General features: G+C 42.1%; 2 protein-coding genes across 3 annotated transcripts in view; both read left to right on the top strand.

Annotated features, from left to right (window-relative positions):
- Positions 1 to 10,224, top strand: part of LOC117092422 (zinc finger protein 585A) — a 30,192-nt gene extending 19,968 nt beyond the window's left edge. The window contains exons 3-5 of one of the 2 annotated variants that reach the window (XM_033225955.1): positions 2,992 to 3,114; positions 3,389 to 3,481; positions 6,699 to 10,224. In XM_033225955.1, coding sequence (XP_033081846.1) covers positions 3,039 to 3,114; positions 3,389 to 3,481; positions 6,699 to 8,716 — 2,187 coding nt within the window. In that variant the 5' untranslated portion in view covers positions 2,992 to 3,038 and the 3' untranslated portion in view covers positions 8,717 to 10,224. Of the gene's footprint in view, positions 1 to 2,991; positions 3,119 to 3,388; positions 3,482 to 6,698 lie in introns of both variants that reach the window. The other variant, XM_033225954.1, reaches the window with a different exon arrangement.
- A 522-nt stretch (positions 10,225 to 10,746) lies between these two features.
- On the top strand, positions 10,747 to 13,550 carry LOC117092437 (zinc finger protein 585A-like). The gene has a single exon (XM_033226001.1). The coding sequence runs from the start codon at positions 11,954 to 11,956 to the stop codon at positions 12,629 to 12,631; it is 678 nt and encodes a 225-aa protein (XP_033081892.1). The 5' UTR covers positions 10,747 to 11,953; the 3' UTR covers positions 12,632 to 13,550.
- The last annotated feature ends 1,811 nt before the right edge of the window (positions 13,551 to 15,361 follow it).

Genomic DNA, 15,361 nt, shown 5'->3' with positions numbered 1-15,361 from the left:
ATTTTTTTAAGATTGGTTCATTTTAATTAGGAGCGAAAGTCCACAAGTCGCATTCAGTTAGTATGGTTCTTAAGTCTCTATTAATAAAGAAAATATTCCCTTCCACGTCCACTCTCTTGTAATTAATTTTTTGAAGAAGTGGGTCATTTGCTACCTTCTGAATATAGCTGATGTCTTGGTCTTCATATTGTTCAGTATGTTTCACTCTCCTTCCCACTCCTGTGAATGGCTTGTTAGATCTGGAGGCTTGGTGAGATAGGGGTTTGAATTTTATCTTTTGGCAAGAATACTTCATAAGTAGTGTAATTAAATTAATTACTATGCCATGTCAGCAGGCCTACGAGAGCTGGTTCATGGATGCAGATGTCACTAGCTGATCTGTCCATTGTACACTTCCCTTCAGCCTTTCAACTGAAACATTCCAACAGCCATTAATGATTATTGCCTCCGTTATTTCATTAGTAGTTATACATGGTGGTATTTTAGTTTTATCCTAACTTCTTTATTTATTAGCTAGAATCATTCTGTAAAGAACTTCTCCAGCCAGGCAAACTAGTTCACACCTGTAATCCCAGCACTTTGGGAGGCCGAGGCAGGTAGATCATGAGGTCAGGAGATCGAGACCATCCTGGCCAGCATGGTGAAACCCTGTCTCTATTAAAAATACAAAAATTAGCCTGGTGTGGTGGCAGGTGCCTGTAATCCCAGCTACTCGGGAGTCTGAGGCAGAGAATTGCTTGAACCCAGGAGGTGGAGGTTGCAGTGAGCTGAGATCGTACTACTGCGCTCCAGCCTGGGTGACAGAGTGAGACTCTTGTCTGAAAAAATAAAAAAGAGCTTTTCCTCACCAACTGTTTGGTTATCCTGTAATACAGAACTTAAAAAAAACATTTAGATATAAATCTGATTACCTTAATTACCATTACTGAAAGTAAAAATTCCATACTTTGACCAAACTGTTTTTCCTATACTGCTTTTCTGACACATCAGGCAGACTTCTCTCCATTTATATAAACCTATTTGCTGTTCCCTAAACTTGTAGTGTATTTTTCTATCTCTAGACCCTTTATTCTTGTCTTTTCTGGGCATTGTCCCCCTCACCCCATATTCTGGGTTACGCTTTGTATCTTCCAAGTTAAATTCGTCAACTCTATGGAATGTAAACTTACTCCCTCATGTAACATGCACTTTTTGTTTCTTTGGGCCCTCAGTATGTTCCACATAAGGCATCTGCTTTCCAATACCTTAATGAATTTGTTATGTCTTCTTTTTTAAAAAACTTCAGTCTAATTTATTTTGAAAGTCTTTTTTTTTTTTTTTTTTTTTTTTTTGAGACGGAGTGTTGCTCTGTCGCCCAGACTGGAGTGCAGTGGCGCAATCTCAGCTCACTGCCAGCTCCACCTCCCAGGTTCACGCCATTCTCCTGCCTCAGCCTCCCGAGTAGCTGGGACTACAGGCACCTGCCACCACGGCCGGCTAATTTTTTGTATTTTTAGTAGCGATGGGGTGTCACCTTGTTAGCCAGGATGGTCTCGATCTCTTGACCTTGTGATCCGCCCGCCTCGGTCTCCCAAAGTGCTGGGATTACAGGAGTGAGCTACCGCACCTGGCCTATTTTCCACGTCTTTTAAGTTGCTAGAAGATTGGACACATAATTATTTCTGTGTTCCCAGGGCTAGCATAAGGGCTCATCCTAAACTGATCAGAAAGTGTATCGCAGGTTATTCATCCAGTTGCTAGGAAACTAAAACATAGCTTATTTCAATTGCCAGTTTTGAAAAATGAGTAATCGACTGACTGTAGTACAGAACAAATGGCAGAAATTCTTGATGGGATTTCTGTGTTCCACAACATACGTAAAACTATTTAATATGCACATATATAAAATATTTCTTAGAAATTCCCGGATTATACAGGTGTATACAGTTGTCAAAACTTTAAATGGTAAATTAAAGATTGGTCCTTTTAATTGTATATAAATTTTACCTAAGAAAGGTTAACAAGTTTTACACCCTAGTTCATGCTTTGCATTTTGAAGTATTAGGAGAGGCTGGGCGCAGTGGCTCATGCCTGTAATCCCAGCATTTTGGGAGGCTGAAGCGGGTGGATCGCCTGAGGTCAGCAGTTCAAGACCAGCCTGACCAACATGGCGAAACCCCGTGTCTACTATAAATAAAAAAATTAGCTGGGCGTGGTGGCATTCCTATAATCCCAGCTACTCGGGAGGCTGAGGTAGGAGAATCACTTGAACCTGGAGGCAGAGGTTGCAATGAGCCCAGATCATGCCGTTGCATTCCAGCCTGGGCAACAGAGTGAGACTCTGTTTCAAAAAAAAAAAAAAAAAAGAAGTATTAGGAGGAAGTGTGGTGTCATCTGCAACTTACTTTGAAATGTACAAAAAAGCAAGATGAGGCCGGGCGCGGTGGCTCAAGCCTGTAATCCCAGCACTTTGGGAGGCCGAGGTGGGCGGATCACGAGGTCAGGAGATCGAGACCCTCCTGGCTAACACGGCGAAACCCCGTCTCTACTAAAAATACAAAAAAAAAACTAGCCGGGCGCGGTGGCGGGCGCCTGTAGTCCCAGCTACTCGGAGGCTGAGGCGGGAGAATGGCTGGAACCCGGGAGGCGGAGCTTGCAGTGAGCCGAGATCGCGCCACTGCACTCCAGCCTGGGCGACACAGTGAGACTCCATCTCAAAAAAAAAAAAAAAAGAAGCAAGATGGATAGATAAAAGAATGGCTTAGATGTATGATAAAGCAAGTAAAGCGTTAATGATAGATTCTAGGTGGTAGGTATACATTTCTTACTGTACAATTATTTTAAATTGTATGTTTGAAAATTTTCATAATAAAGTATTAGAGAAATGGGAATGAGTTTTTAAAAAGAGAATGTAAATTTAAAACAACAAGAACCGTACTCCATATTCGTAAATATAGTCTCTCCAACCCCCTAAACTGACTATGCACATTGAACAGGAATGTGCCCTTACAGGGATCAGTGTCCTTCAGGGATGTAGCTATCGATTTCAGCAGAGAGGAATGGCAGCACCTGGACCCTTCTCAGAGAAATCTGTACCGGGATGTGATGCTGGAGACCTACAGCCACCTGCTCTCAGTAGGTAAGCACAGTCACCTTCATTTCTGAAAGGAGGCCTCACTGAGAGTGTTTCCATTCTCATTGATGAATGCTGTCCGCATCTTAAATAGGTGATGATTTTGTCCTTGATTTGTCTAAAATCCTTTATTTGTTTAGGGCACTCAGAATATTACCCTGAAAAGTTATGGTTATTTTTCTGAAGAAAAAATCTTCATCAAAGAATAAGAGTTTATTGGCTGGGCCCTGAAACACAATTAGCTGGACCCAGACCTTTATCATTTCCCATGAACAGGGTATCAAGTTCCTGAAGCAGAGGTGGTCATGTTGGAGCAAGGAAAGGAACCATGGGCACTGCAGGGTGAGAGGCCACGTCAAAGCTGCCCAGGTGAGCGAAGCGAGTGTGACTCGGGTAGATGGGAGATCGGAGGAAATCTCAGCTGTCTTGAGAAACACCAACACCCTTGGAATACTATTAAGATGCTTTTTCTGGAAAGTTCTGAATGTTTTTGTATTGCTTGATGCCCCTTGGCCTCTCATATCACTAAATGCATTCTCCTTGGATGACTTTTGTCATTTTTTTTTTTTTTTGTTACAGCTTCGGTCACAGCCTGGGCTGTATTGTCTAGGCTGGAGTGCAGTGGCATGATGTCAGCTCACTACAAATTCCACCTACTGGGTTCAAGCGATTTTCGTGCCTCAGCCACCCAAGTAGATAGGATTACAGGTGTGTGCCAGCCACCATGCCCAGCTAATTTTTGTATTTTTGGTAGAGGCAGGGTTTCACCATGTTGGCCAGGTTGGTCTCGAACACCTGACCTCAAGTGATCCACCCGCCTCAGCCTCCCAAAGTGCTGGGATTACAGGCATGAGCCACTGAGCCTGGCTGACCTTTGTCACTTCTGTGTTCTTCTTTGGCTTTGTGGATTCTGAATCATGTGCCAGTCTGCTTCATTTATTTAGGAGAATTAAGAGATCTTTCTTTCTTGGTTATACTCATTCTCTTTAACATTCTTCTTTTCCCCTACATTCCCCATAGTCCTAGAGTTTTTCTTTTACCTTCAGACATTCATGGATCTGCTTTGTTTCAAAGTTACTCTGTGTCACACACTCCCATTACTGCTAGTCACCTTTATTTCTTTTCTTTCTTTCCTTTTTTTTTTTTTTTTTTTACTTTGAGGTGCCTCAGAGCTTTCTGTCCAATCAGCCTCTCTTTTTGTTTTCTGCAGAGGAGTGGCCTTGAAATTTCTTGCTTCTTCCGAGTCCTTCATGCCTGGATAAGCTGATGACTTGGGGGTCACTGTTACTTAATCTTTGGGATTATCTTTCTGCTGTGTTTAACATGATTAATCGCCCTTCCTGACCTTTCTTCCTGATGTTGCTTGAGTGATTCCACATTGACCAGGGTTCGTTTTTGTTGTTGTTGATTTTGATTGCTTTATTTTTATAGTTTACCTGATGAGGTTTGAGTTGAATCATAGGCCTCAGTTTAAGACACACTATCGTCATGAGTCTGGGTCAGGATTCTATCTTATTTATTTTTTGATTTATTCCTTTTTCTGTTTCCCCCACACCCATTTTTCTGCCTGTCACAAGCCACTGTTTTATATGATGGAAACATTTTTGATTTCATGCATGTTGTAAGTGAATTAAGAGTTTGGATGGCCGGGCGCGGTGGCTCAAGCCTGTAATCCCAGCACTTTGGGAGGCCAAGACGGGCGGATCACAAGGTCAGGAGATCGAGACCATCCTGGCTAACACTGCGAAACCCCGTCTCTACTAAAAAATACAAAAAACTAGCCGGGCGAGGTGGCGGGCGCCTGTAGTCCCAGCTACTCGGGAGGCTGAGGCAGGAGAATGGCGTGAACCCAGGAGGCGGAGCTTGCAGTGAGCTGAGATCTGGCCACTGCACTCCAGCCTGGGTGACAGAGTGAGACTCCGTCTCAAAAAAAAAAAAAAAAAAAAAAAAGAGTTTGGATCATTAGTTTATCTGAATGATGCTGTGGTATATATAGTGTTTTTTGCGTTACTTTTTCCACATCTGTCCATGGTGTTATCTGTTCATCTAGTTTATTTCCTCTAACTGCTGAATTGTTTTCCAGAATGTTTCCTATCAACACTATCACCGCCTTCCTCTTCACGTTACTCACCCTCACCTTTTTCTCTGTGTTCAGCCTGGATGAGTCATTTGTACCATGCCCCCTAGCCTCTGCTGGCTGGTCTTTGAACTAAAATCACCTGTTTCTCATTTGAGCAGAGGAGTTTAGGTTCCAGACCTTATAGCAGGGAATCTCTGAAGAGGTTTCTTTCCATATTGAAAGAAAAGGGCATGATGAAAGTAATGTGAGATTCTATTTAGTCTAGAATAATTGTGACGATTGGTGACAAATACAGAGCTGTCAGTGGAGAAAATAAATATCAAAATGATGTTGCTTTCATCAAGAAAATATTGATAACAAAAAAAAGAAAATATTGATAACAAAGAGGCATTATGACCATAAGGATAGTAGAAAAATAATTCATGTGAACCCAGACATAATTTCTTTTTTTTTTTTTTTTTTTTTTTTTTTTGAGACGGAGTCTCGCTCTGTCACCCAGGCTGGAGTGCAGTGGCGCGATCTCGGCTCACTGCAAGCTCCGCCTCCGGGTTTACGCCATTCTCCTGCCTCAGCCTCCGAGTAGCTGGGACTACAGGCGCCCGCCATCTCGCCCGGCTAATTTTTTGTATTTTTTTAGTAGAGACGGGGTTTCACCGTGTTAGCCAGGATGGTCTCGATCTCCTGACCTCGTGATCCACCCGTCTCGGCCTCCCAAAGTGCTGGGATTACAGGCTTGAGCCACCGCGCCCGGCCTTTTTTTTTTTGAGACAGAGTCTTGCTCTGTCACCCAGGCTGGAGTGCAGTGGTGCAATCTCGGCTCACTGCAAGCTCCGCCTCCCGGGTTCCCGCCATTCTCCTGCCTCAGCCTCGAGTAGCTGGGACTACAGGCGCCCGCCACCACGCCCGGCTAGTTTTTCGTATTTTTAGTAGAGATGGGGTTTCGCCGTGTTAGCCAGGAGGGTCTCGATCTCCTGACCTCGTGATCCACCGTCTCGGCCTCCCAAAGTGCTGGGATTACAGGCTTGAGCCACCGCGCCCGGCCTTTTTTTTTTTTGAGACAGAGTCTTGCTCTGTCACCCAGGCTGGAGTGCAGTGGTGCAATCTCGGCTCACTGCAAGCTCCGCCTCCCGGGTTCCCGCCATTCTCCTGCCTCAGCCTCCGAGTAGCTGGGACTACAGGCGCCCGCCACCACGCCCGGCTAGTTTTTCGTATTTTTAGTAGAGATGGGGTTTCGCCGTGTTAGCCAGGAGGGTCTCGATCTCCTGACCTCGTGATCCACCCGCCTCGGCCTCCCAAAGTGCTGGGATTACAGGCTTGAGCCACCGCGCCCGGCCCAGACATCATTTCTCCTCCCAAAAGACCCCATCAATGTGGCTCATTTGGAAATAGTTTAAAGCATAATTTAGATTTATACAGTCATAATAAAAATAATGCTTCAAAGAATGTTAAAAAGATTACCACATGATAAAATGTCTTCCTATACTAACCATGAGTGTATTCCAACAGGAGAGAAATTATGGGACCATAATCAGTGTAGAAAAATCCTCAGTTATAAACAAGTATCCTCTCAACCACAAAAAGTTTATCCCGGGGAGAAACCTTATGAATGCGCTGAATTTGAAAAGATATTCACCCAGAAGTCACAGCTCAAAGTACACCTGAAAGTTCTTGCAGGAGAAAAGCTCTATGTATGCATTGAATGTGGGAAGGCTTTTGTACAGAAGCCAGAATTTATTATACACCAGAAAACCCATATGAGAGAGAAACCCTTTAAATGCAATGAATGTGGAAAATCCTTTTTTCAAGTATCGTCTCTCTTCAGACATCAGAGAATTCATACTGGAGAGAAACTCTATGAATGCAGCCAATGTGGGAAAGGCTTCTCTTATAACTCAGATCTCAGTATACATGAGAAAATTCATACTGGAGAGAGACACCATGAATGCACTGACTGTGGCAAAGCATTCACACAAAAGTCCACACTCAAGATGCATCAGAAAATCCACACAGGTGAGAGATCCTACATCTGTATTGAATGTGGACAGGCCTTCATCCAGAAGACTCATTTGATTGCACACCGAAGAATTCATACTGGAGAAAAACCATATGAGTGCAGTAACTGTGGCAAATCCTTCATTTCCAAGTCACAACTTCAGGTACATCAACGCATTCACACGAGAGTGAAGCCCTATATATGTACCGAATATGGGAAGGTCTTCAGCAATAATTCCAACCTCATTACACATAAGAAAGTTCAAATTAGAGAGAAATCTTCTATATGTACTGAGTGTGGGAAGGCCTTTACCTACAGGTCAGAGTTGATTATTCATCAGAGAATTCACACTGGAGAGAAACCATATGAATGCAGTGACTGTGGAAAAGCCTTCACTCAGAAGTCAGCACTCACAGTGCATCAGAGAATTCATACAGGAGAAAAATCATATGTATGCATGAAATGTGGACTGGCCTTCATTCAGAAGGCACATTTGATTGCACATCAAATAATTCATACTGGAGAGAAACCTTATAAATGTGGTTACTGTGGGAAATTGTTTACTTCCAAGTCTCAACTCCATGTTCATAAACGAATTCACACAGGAGAAAAACCCTATATGTGCAATAAATGTGGGAAGGCATTCACCAACCGGTCAAATCTCATTACACATCAGAAAACTCATACAGGAGAGAAATCTTATATATGTTCCAAATGTGGAAAGGCCTTCACCCAGAGGTCAGACTTGATTACACATCAGAGAATCCATACTGGGGAGAAGCCTTATGAATGCAATACTTGTGGAAAAGCCTTCACTCAGAAGTCACACCTCAATATACACCAGAAAATTCATACTGGAGAGAGACAGTATGAATGCCACGAATGTGGGAAAGCCTTCAACCAGAAGTCAATACTCATTGTTCATCAGAAAATTCATACAGGAGAGAAACCCTATGTATGCACCGAGTGTGGAAGAGCTTTCATCCGCAAGTCAAACTTTATTACTCATCAAAGAATTCATACCGGAGAGAAGCCTTATGAATGCAGTGATTGTGGGAAATCCTTTACCTCCAAGTCTCAGCTCCTGGTGCATCAGCCAATTCACACAGGAGAGAAACCGTATGTGTGTGCCGAGTGTGGGAAGGCCTTTAGTGGCAGGTCAAATCTCAGTAAGCACCAGAAAACTCATACCGGAGAGAAGCCCTACATTTGTTCTGAATGTGGGAAGACCTTTCGACAGAAGTCAGAGTTGATTACACATCATAGAATTCATACTGGAGAGAAACCGTATGAGTGCAGTGACTGTGGGAAGTCTTTCACTAAAAAATCACAGCTCCAAGTGCATCAACGAATTCACACCGGAGAGAAGCCTTACGTGTGTGCTGAGTGTGGGAAGGCCTTTACTGACAGGTCAAATTTAAATAAACATCAGACAACACACACTGGAGACAAACCCTACAAGTGTGGCATCTGTGGGAAAGGCTTCGTTCAGAAATCAGTGTTCAGTGTCCATCAGAGCAGCCACACTTGAGAGAAACAGTGTGAGAAAACCCCACTGAGGGTTGGGTCTGATTGTACACACTGTTGCATGCATGCAGCAGAAAAATATGTATATTATTGTAAATAGAAACAGCCACATCAGAATGTCACACATGGCTGTTCTGGAGAGGGCCCCTGAGAAGGCACTGAATGAGACGAGGGACCCTTCCTACACTGTCACTATCCCCAGCAAACCTTGGGGCATTATTCATACTGACAAGGAACTAAGTCAATTTGGTGAATAGGAAAAGCCTTCTCATGAAAACGACAATAGAACACTGTTACCAAATTCTTCATAGGAAAGATCGTATTATGTTAATGATAATCCTGTTTACTGTGGATTAGGTATAGTGCCAACAAATTGAATGATAAAGCAACATAATACATAGTTATTTTGATAGTGATGGATCCTAAGTTATGTAAGTTGTTCGTTGCGGAACACATTGTGCAACAGACTCGTGGGTGTTTTTCTTTCTCTTTCAAATCTACCACAGTTGGTCATTTCCAACCCTCATTCAATATTTCTATCAAGAAAGAGATGCTACAATAAAAAAAGAAAAAACCTTTATGTATACTGATGTAAACCTCAGAATGTATGTTGAGTCCCCATTGTCATCTAGCACCAAGACTTGCAACCCCCTCAGTATCTACCAGGACTGTCTCTCAACCTCACAGGCCCTCAGCACATTGTGTTTTGACCCCCAGCACAGTGTCTTGTGAACTCCCATCTCCTTCAAGGAAGCTTCTGAGGTAAGAATTTTCAGGTCATCTGAGACAACTTAAATCTCCCTTCTGCTGTCACAGTTCTTCCAACTCAGTTGCCTTTTTTTTTTTTCATTACTCATCACTGACTTGAAGCTTAGCATTTGGCTTCCTTAATGATGTGACTTTCATGTAACAGATTAATAACTTATATGAAAACCAACACAACCATATGGTTAGGGCTGGAAAGGACCACAATGCCTGGCTATTTTTCCCATTTTACCTTACTCTTAGATGTGTGTCGCACTTCATCAGTTCCAGGAAATAGTTTCTGGAGATCTCCTCATTACCTCTTTTACAATCACCTCACTCCAGCATGATGTCTGTTACCTCCTCCCACTTGTGATCATGTCTAGTAAGGTCCACTCTCTATTCTGCGTGATGACCACCTATTACAATCCTCAGAATCGGGGACAGTGGTGTGCCCCCCGCAATACAATGGTTACTATCTCCTGATACTTTTATTACACTTCCAGCAGGATGTCTTGTGATCCCCCTTATTGATTTTTCCCTCACAATGATGAACAATTATCTCCCATTACTCACCTAGCAGTATCTAACTGTGCCTAACACAGCATGTGGGAATGCCTTCAATATGGTGGATGCTGTTAACTTCCTTCCTTCCACTCAGGTAAGGGCAGTGGCTTACAATGAACCATAATGTCCACCTTTTCCAACTGTATTTTGGAGCCTCTTCTGTCCCCTTCTTTATAGGACCCCAGTTTAAAAAAAAAAAAAAAAACTAGCCCAATGTCTATTGATGCCCATTAATCACTAACACAGTGTCTGACCCCTCCTTAAATTTTGATGGTTATCTCTTGGCTCCCCATTGTCCCCTGTTAACCCAATGTCTGCTGATTCCCAACTTCCCACATTGCTTCATGAGGTGCCTTAGTCACTGTTGGCTACTGTACTTTCTCCAAAATTACATCTCCATGTTTGCTTGATCATGATCCCTGGAAGACGGTGATGAGGACGAGGTCCCAGCTTCATAGACCTTTTTCTCTGAGGTCCCCCCAAGGCACAATGGAATGATGGACCCAGGGTAGGCCAGGGATGATCTGGAGATCTCAGGAGATCACAAGCTGGGCTTCCTGTCTACTACATGAGTAGTGGTGTGAGCAGAACAGTGAAAGCTATCTATATTCGTTCAAATTCTGGTGCCAACACTGATCCACATAGGGACCCTCAGCCTTCACAGAAACCTCCTCTGGGCCTCAATTGCCTCACTTGTAAAATGGGATTATGGGAGAATGAAGTGACTTTTTTTGGGTCACCTGATGGATGGGATCTGAGTCAGCAGGGCCCAGTGAGAGCATCCTGTTAATATTAGTCATCCGTCAACATAAACATCTGACTATCCTCCATATGCCCAAGCCTTATGAAGGGAAACAATTTATTGTAAATGACTTGATTATTTCTCTTATATATGTATTGTAACAATAGAATAGTACTTACATATATGTGTATATGCATATGCCCATATGTACAGAAGGCTTTATTTTTTCGAGTGGTTTTAGGTTCAAAGCAAACTTGGGTAGAAATTACAGAGGTTTCCCATATATCCCCTCATCCACATATGCATAGCCTCCCACATTATCAGCATTCCTCTCAGAGTGGTATATTTGTTATAATTGGTGAACCTTCACTGACACTCATTATCACCCCAAGTCTCTAGGGTTCATTCTTGGTATAACACCATAGAATGTATCTTGTACTTTCCGCTTGTTGGAACAAGTGGATCATGGCACGTATCCACCATTATACACAGAGTAGTTTCACTGCCCTAAAAATCCTCTGTGTTCTGCCTGTCTTCCCTTCGTCCCCTCTAACCCTGGCAACCTTTTTTCTGTCTCCATAGTTTTACCTTTTACCTTTTATATCATATAGTTGAAATCATACAGGTTGTAGCCTTTTCAGATTGACTTCTTTCACTTAGTAATGCAGATTTAAGTTTCCTCCATGTCTTTTCATGGCTTGATATTGCATTTCTTTTTAGTGCCAAATTATGTTCCATTGTCTGGGGGTTTATTTATTGACCTACTGAAGGACTGTTGGATGCTTCCAAGTTTTGGCAATTATAAGGAAAGCTGCTATAAATATCTGTGCAGGCTTTTTGTGTGGACATAACTGAAATATTTTTAAAGTTATATTTATTGAGGTATCATTTACATTGAGTAATATTCACACTTTTTAGTGTAGAGCTCTGAGTTTTGACAGTTGTATCTAATCATGCAATCAACATTACAATCGAGAGAGAACAGGTCCCTCACTGCTCTAATTTCTTTCTTATCATATATATGCATGAAATGTGGACTGGCCTTCATTCAGAAGGCACATTTGATTGCACATCAAATAATTCATACTGGAGAAAAACCTTATAAATGTGGACACTGTGGGAAATTGTTTACTTCCAAGTCTCAACTCCATTTTTCATAAACGAATTCACACGGGAAAAAAACCCTATATGTGCAATAAATGTGGGAAGGCATTCACCAACCAGTCAAATCTCATTACACATCAGAAAACTCATACAGGAGAGAAATCTTATATATGTTCCAAATGTGGAAAGGCCTTCACCCAGAGGTCAGACTTGATTACACATCAGAGAATCCATACTGGGGAGAAGCCTTATGAATGCAGTACTTGTGGAAAAGCCTTCGCTCAGAAGTCACACCTCAATATACATCAGAAAATTCATACTGGAGAGAGACAGTATGAATGCCACGAATGTGGGAAAGCCTTCAACCAGAAGTCAATACTCATTGTTCATCAGAAAATTCATACAGGAGAGAAACCCTATGTATGCACCGAGTGTGGAAGAGCTTTCATCCGCAAGTCAAACTTTATTACTCATCAAAGAATTCATACTGGAGAGAAGCCTTATGAATGCAGTGACTGTGGGAAATCCTTTACCTCCAAGTCTCAGCTCCTGGTGCATCAGCCAGTTCACACAGGAGAGAAACCCTATGTGTGTGCCGAGTGTGGGAAGGCCTTTAATGGCAGGTCAAATCTCAGTAAGCACCAGAAAACTCATACCGGAGAGAAGCCCTACATTTGTTCTGAATGTGGGAAGACCTTTCGACAGAAGTCAGAGTTGATTACACATCATAGAATTCATACTGGAGAGAAACCGTATGAGTGAAAGGGACTTTTTAGTCCCTTTTCCCACTTCCAGACCTTGGCAATCACCAGTCTGTTTCTGTCTCTATAGTTCTGCCTTTTCCATAATATTATATAAGTGGAGTCATTGTGTATGTGTGTGTGTGTGTGTGTTTTGTATGTGTATGTATATCTCCTTTTGAGTCGGAGTGCTGTCATTTAACGTGATGTGTTTGAGATTCATCCATATGGTTATATGAAAAACAAATGGAAAATAAGGTGATGAAAAGATGCTCAACATCTTTAATTATCAGGAAAATCCAAATTAAACCACAGTGAGATACTACTATAGAATGGGCTTTTAGAATGGCTAAAAATGAAAATGTACCATACATTGGCAAGAATACAGACTGATGGAAATTTCCCTGCATTGCTTGTAGGAATATAAAATGGTCTGTCCACTCTGCACAAAAGTTTGGCAGCTTCTTATACTATTAACCATACATTGATCATATGACTCAGCAACCCCACACTTAGGTCTTTACCTTAGATGAAATAAAAATTCTGTTTACATGAAAACCTATACTGCAATGTTCACAGCAATTGTATAATTGCCAAAATGAGGAAACAATACAAATGTACATCAGTAGATGAGTGATTAAACACATTGTGTGCACCGATTCTATGGAGGGTTGCTCAGATATAAAAAAATGATTTATTGACACCTGCTACAACATGGATGAATCTCAAAAGTACAGTTATATTTTACCATGTGATAACTTGAATTACATTTGATAAAAGATTTATAAATGTAAATAACTAGATTTATATATTTTAATTTTATATGTGCCTGTCATCACATACTATAGGAAATTGTGTCTACAGTATGTTATATAGCATATTGTACTATTTATTACTGTATATTCATTACTATAATAAAATAGTTTGTATTTTATAGAATATACCTGTTTTATAGTATATATTTTATTTTATATGATTACCTAATTTTAATATTTTACATATCAAACTTTCACATAATATTTTGGTTATTTCTACTTTCACCTAGTTGCATTTAATGTTTGTAGTGTAAAGATATAACTACAATAAAAGAGGCCATAGGGTCAAGAGAGCCCGCAGTTGGAGTTAGTCAACATTTTTATTTGTCCGGCATCTCAATTCTGGCTGTTTTAACATCAAGGATGCTTTCTCTGGCTTTGGGCCTTTGCATTGACTGTTTTGAGAATACTCTGCTTCTCCAGCACCCATGCATCTTGCTTTCCTCTTCCACCTTTGGAGTGCTTCCACCCCCATGGCATCCTTCCATTGAGGTAACACATCTCTAGGGCTCACTTGCTGCTCCCTTATTTTGTACTATATTTGCATTGCAAATGCTACTACTATCTGACCTGATTAAATATTCCTTTTTTTTGGTTTCTCATCCCTCTTCCTCACTGGACCATCATCAGCCTCACGAGACCTAGACTTTGTCTGTATTGTTTCTGCTCTATCCCAGGCACCCAGCACAGTGCCAGCTCAAAGCAGATGCTCAGTACAAGCTTGTTAAATGGATGAATGAGTAATAGCAATAATATCGAGGTTGACCAAATGCCCCACACAGATTGGTTACATGCATGAGGAAGTTGGTGGGGTGGGTTCAGGTCTTCTAATTCAAGATTTAATGCCTCCTCTCACCATGGTCCAGCACACCCAGCTCTAACTCAGGGCAGTGACCAACTGAGTATCCTACCTACCTACATTCCCCACTGTTTACAAGATCTCCTAACTTAGCCTCCTCTTGGTCACAGTGTCAGGCCACGTAGAGGGGGAAAGGGGCAGTAGTGGGGGATCCATAGGCAGGGGGCCACTCCCATCAGCATCTACCCTAGCACTTTCTATCCTGTATCCCATTGTCAGTGTCATCTGCCCCACCTCCTCCACTTGAGCAGCCGCGGAAAATATGGAACCCCAGGAGCAAGAGGAATGTGGCAGGGCTGAGGGTTCTGGGGCTCAGGTGCCTTGTTGGATAATGGATGTGACGCAGTGTGGCAGATACTGACCCTGTGGCCAAAGTCAGCTTAAAGCCAAGGTTGTCATGGACACTTCCCATAATGCCAGGATGAATCACACCCTCCACCCTTAGCATTCAACTGGGCTGCTAGTGCCAAATAGTGACTGCTTTTTATTTTTATTTTTTTGAGATGGAGTCTCGCTCTGTCACTCTGGCTAGAGTGCAGTGGTGCGATCTTGGCTCACTGCAACCTCTGCCTCCCAGGTTCAAGGGATTCTCCTGCCTTAGCCTCCAAGTAGCTGGGATTACAGGCACTGGCCACCACACCCAGTTAATTTTTTGTATTTTTAGTAGAGACAGGGTTTCACCACATTGGCCAGGATGGTCTCGATCTCCTGACCTCATGATTTGCCCACCTCGGCCACCAAAGCTTTGGGATTACAGGCCTGAGCCACCGCACCCAACCCAATGTGACTATTATCTATGGTATATCCTACCCCACCCCACCACACTCTACTCCACATTCCTCATATCATGCCATACCATACACCATGCCATACCATACCACTTACGGTTATACTTAATTCTACAATTATATTGTTTTTATTAATGATTTTAAATATAATCAACACAATTATATTTTATAACAAATATCAGAATCCTTGTCATTATTTATTCTATGCCTCTAAATTATTAAGATATCATAATAGCAACATATCAATTCTGTTGCTAAGAAATCTTCTGTCTCTGCTAGTTTCTGCCACC

This window comes from Trachypithecus francoisi, unplaced genomic scaffold, assembly GCF_009764315.1.
Source record: "Trachypithecus francoisi isolate TF-2019V2 unplaced genomic scaffold, Tfra_2.0 Lachesis_group12, whole genome shotgun sequence".
Lineage (NCBI taxonomy): Eukaryota > Metazoa > Chordata > Mammalia > Primates > Cercopithecidae > Trachypithecus > Trachypithecus francoisi.
This window is presented reverse-complemented; position numbering and strand designations above follow the sequence as displayed.

Bases quoted from the DNA above. Each gene is read 5' to 3' on its own strand.
- LOC117092437 (XM_033226001.1), top strand. From the start codon at position 11,954: ATGTGCAATAAATGTGGGAAGGCATTCACCAACCAGTCAAATCTCATT.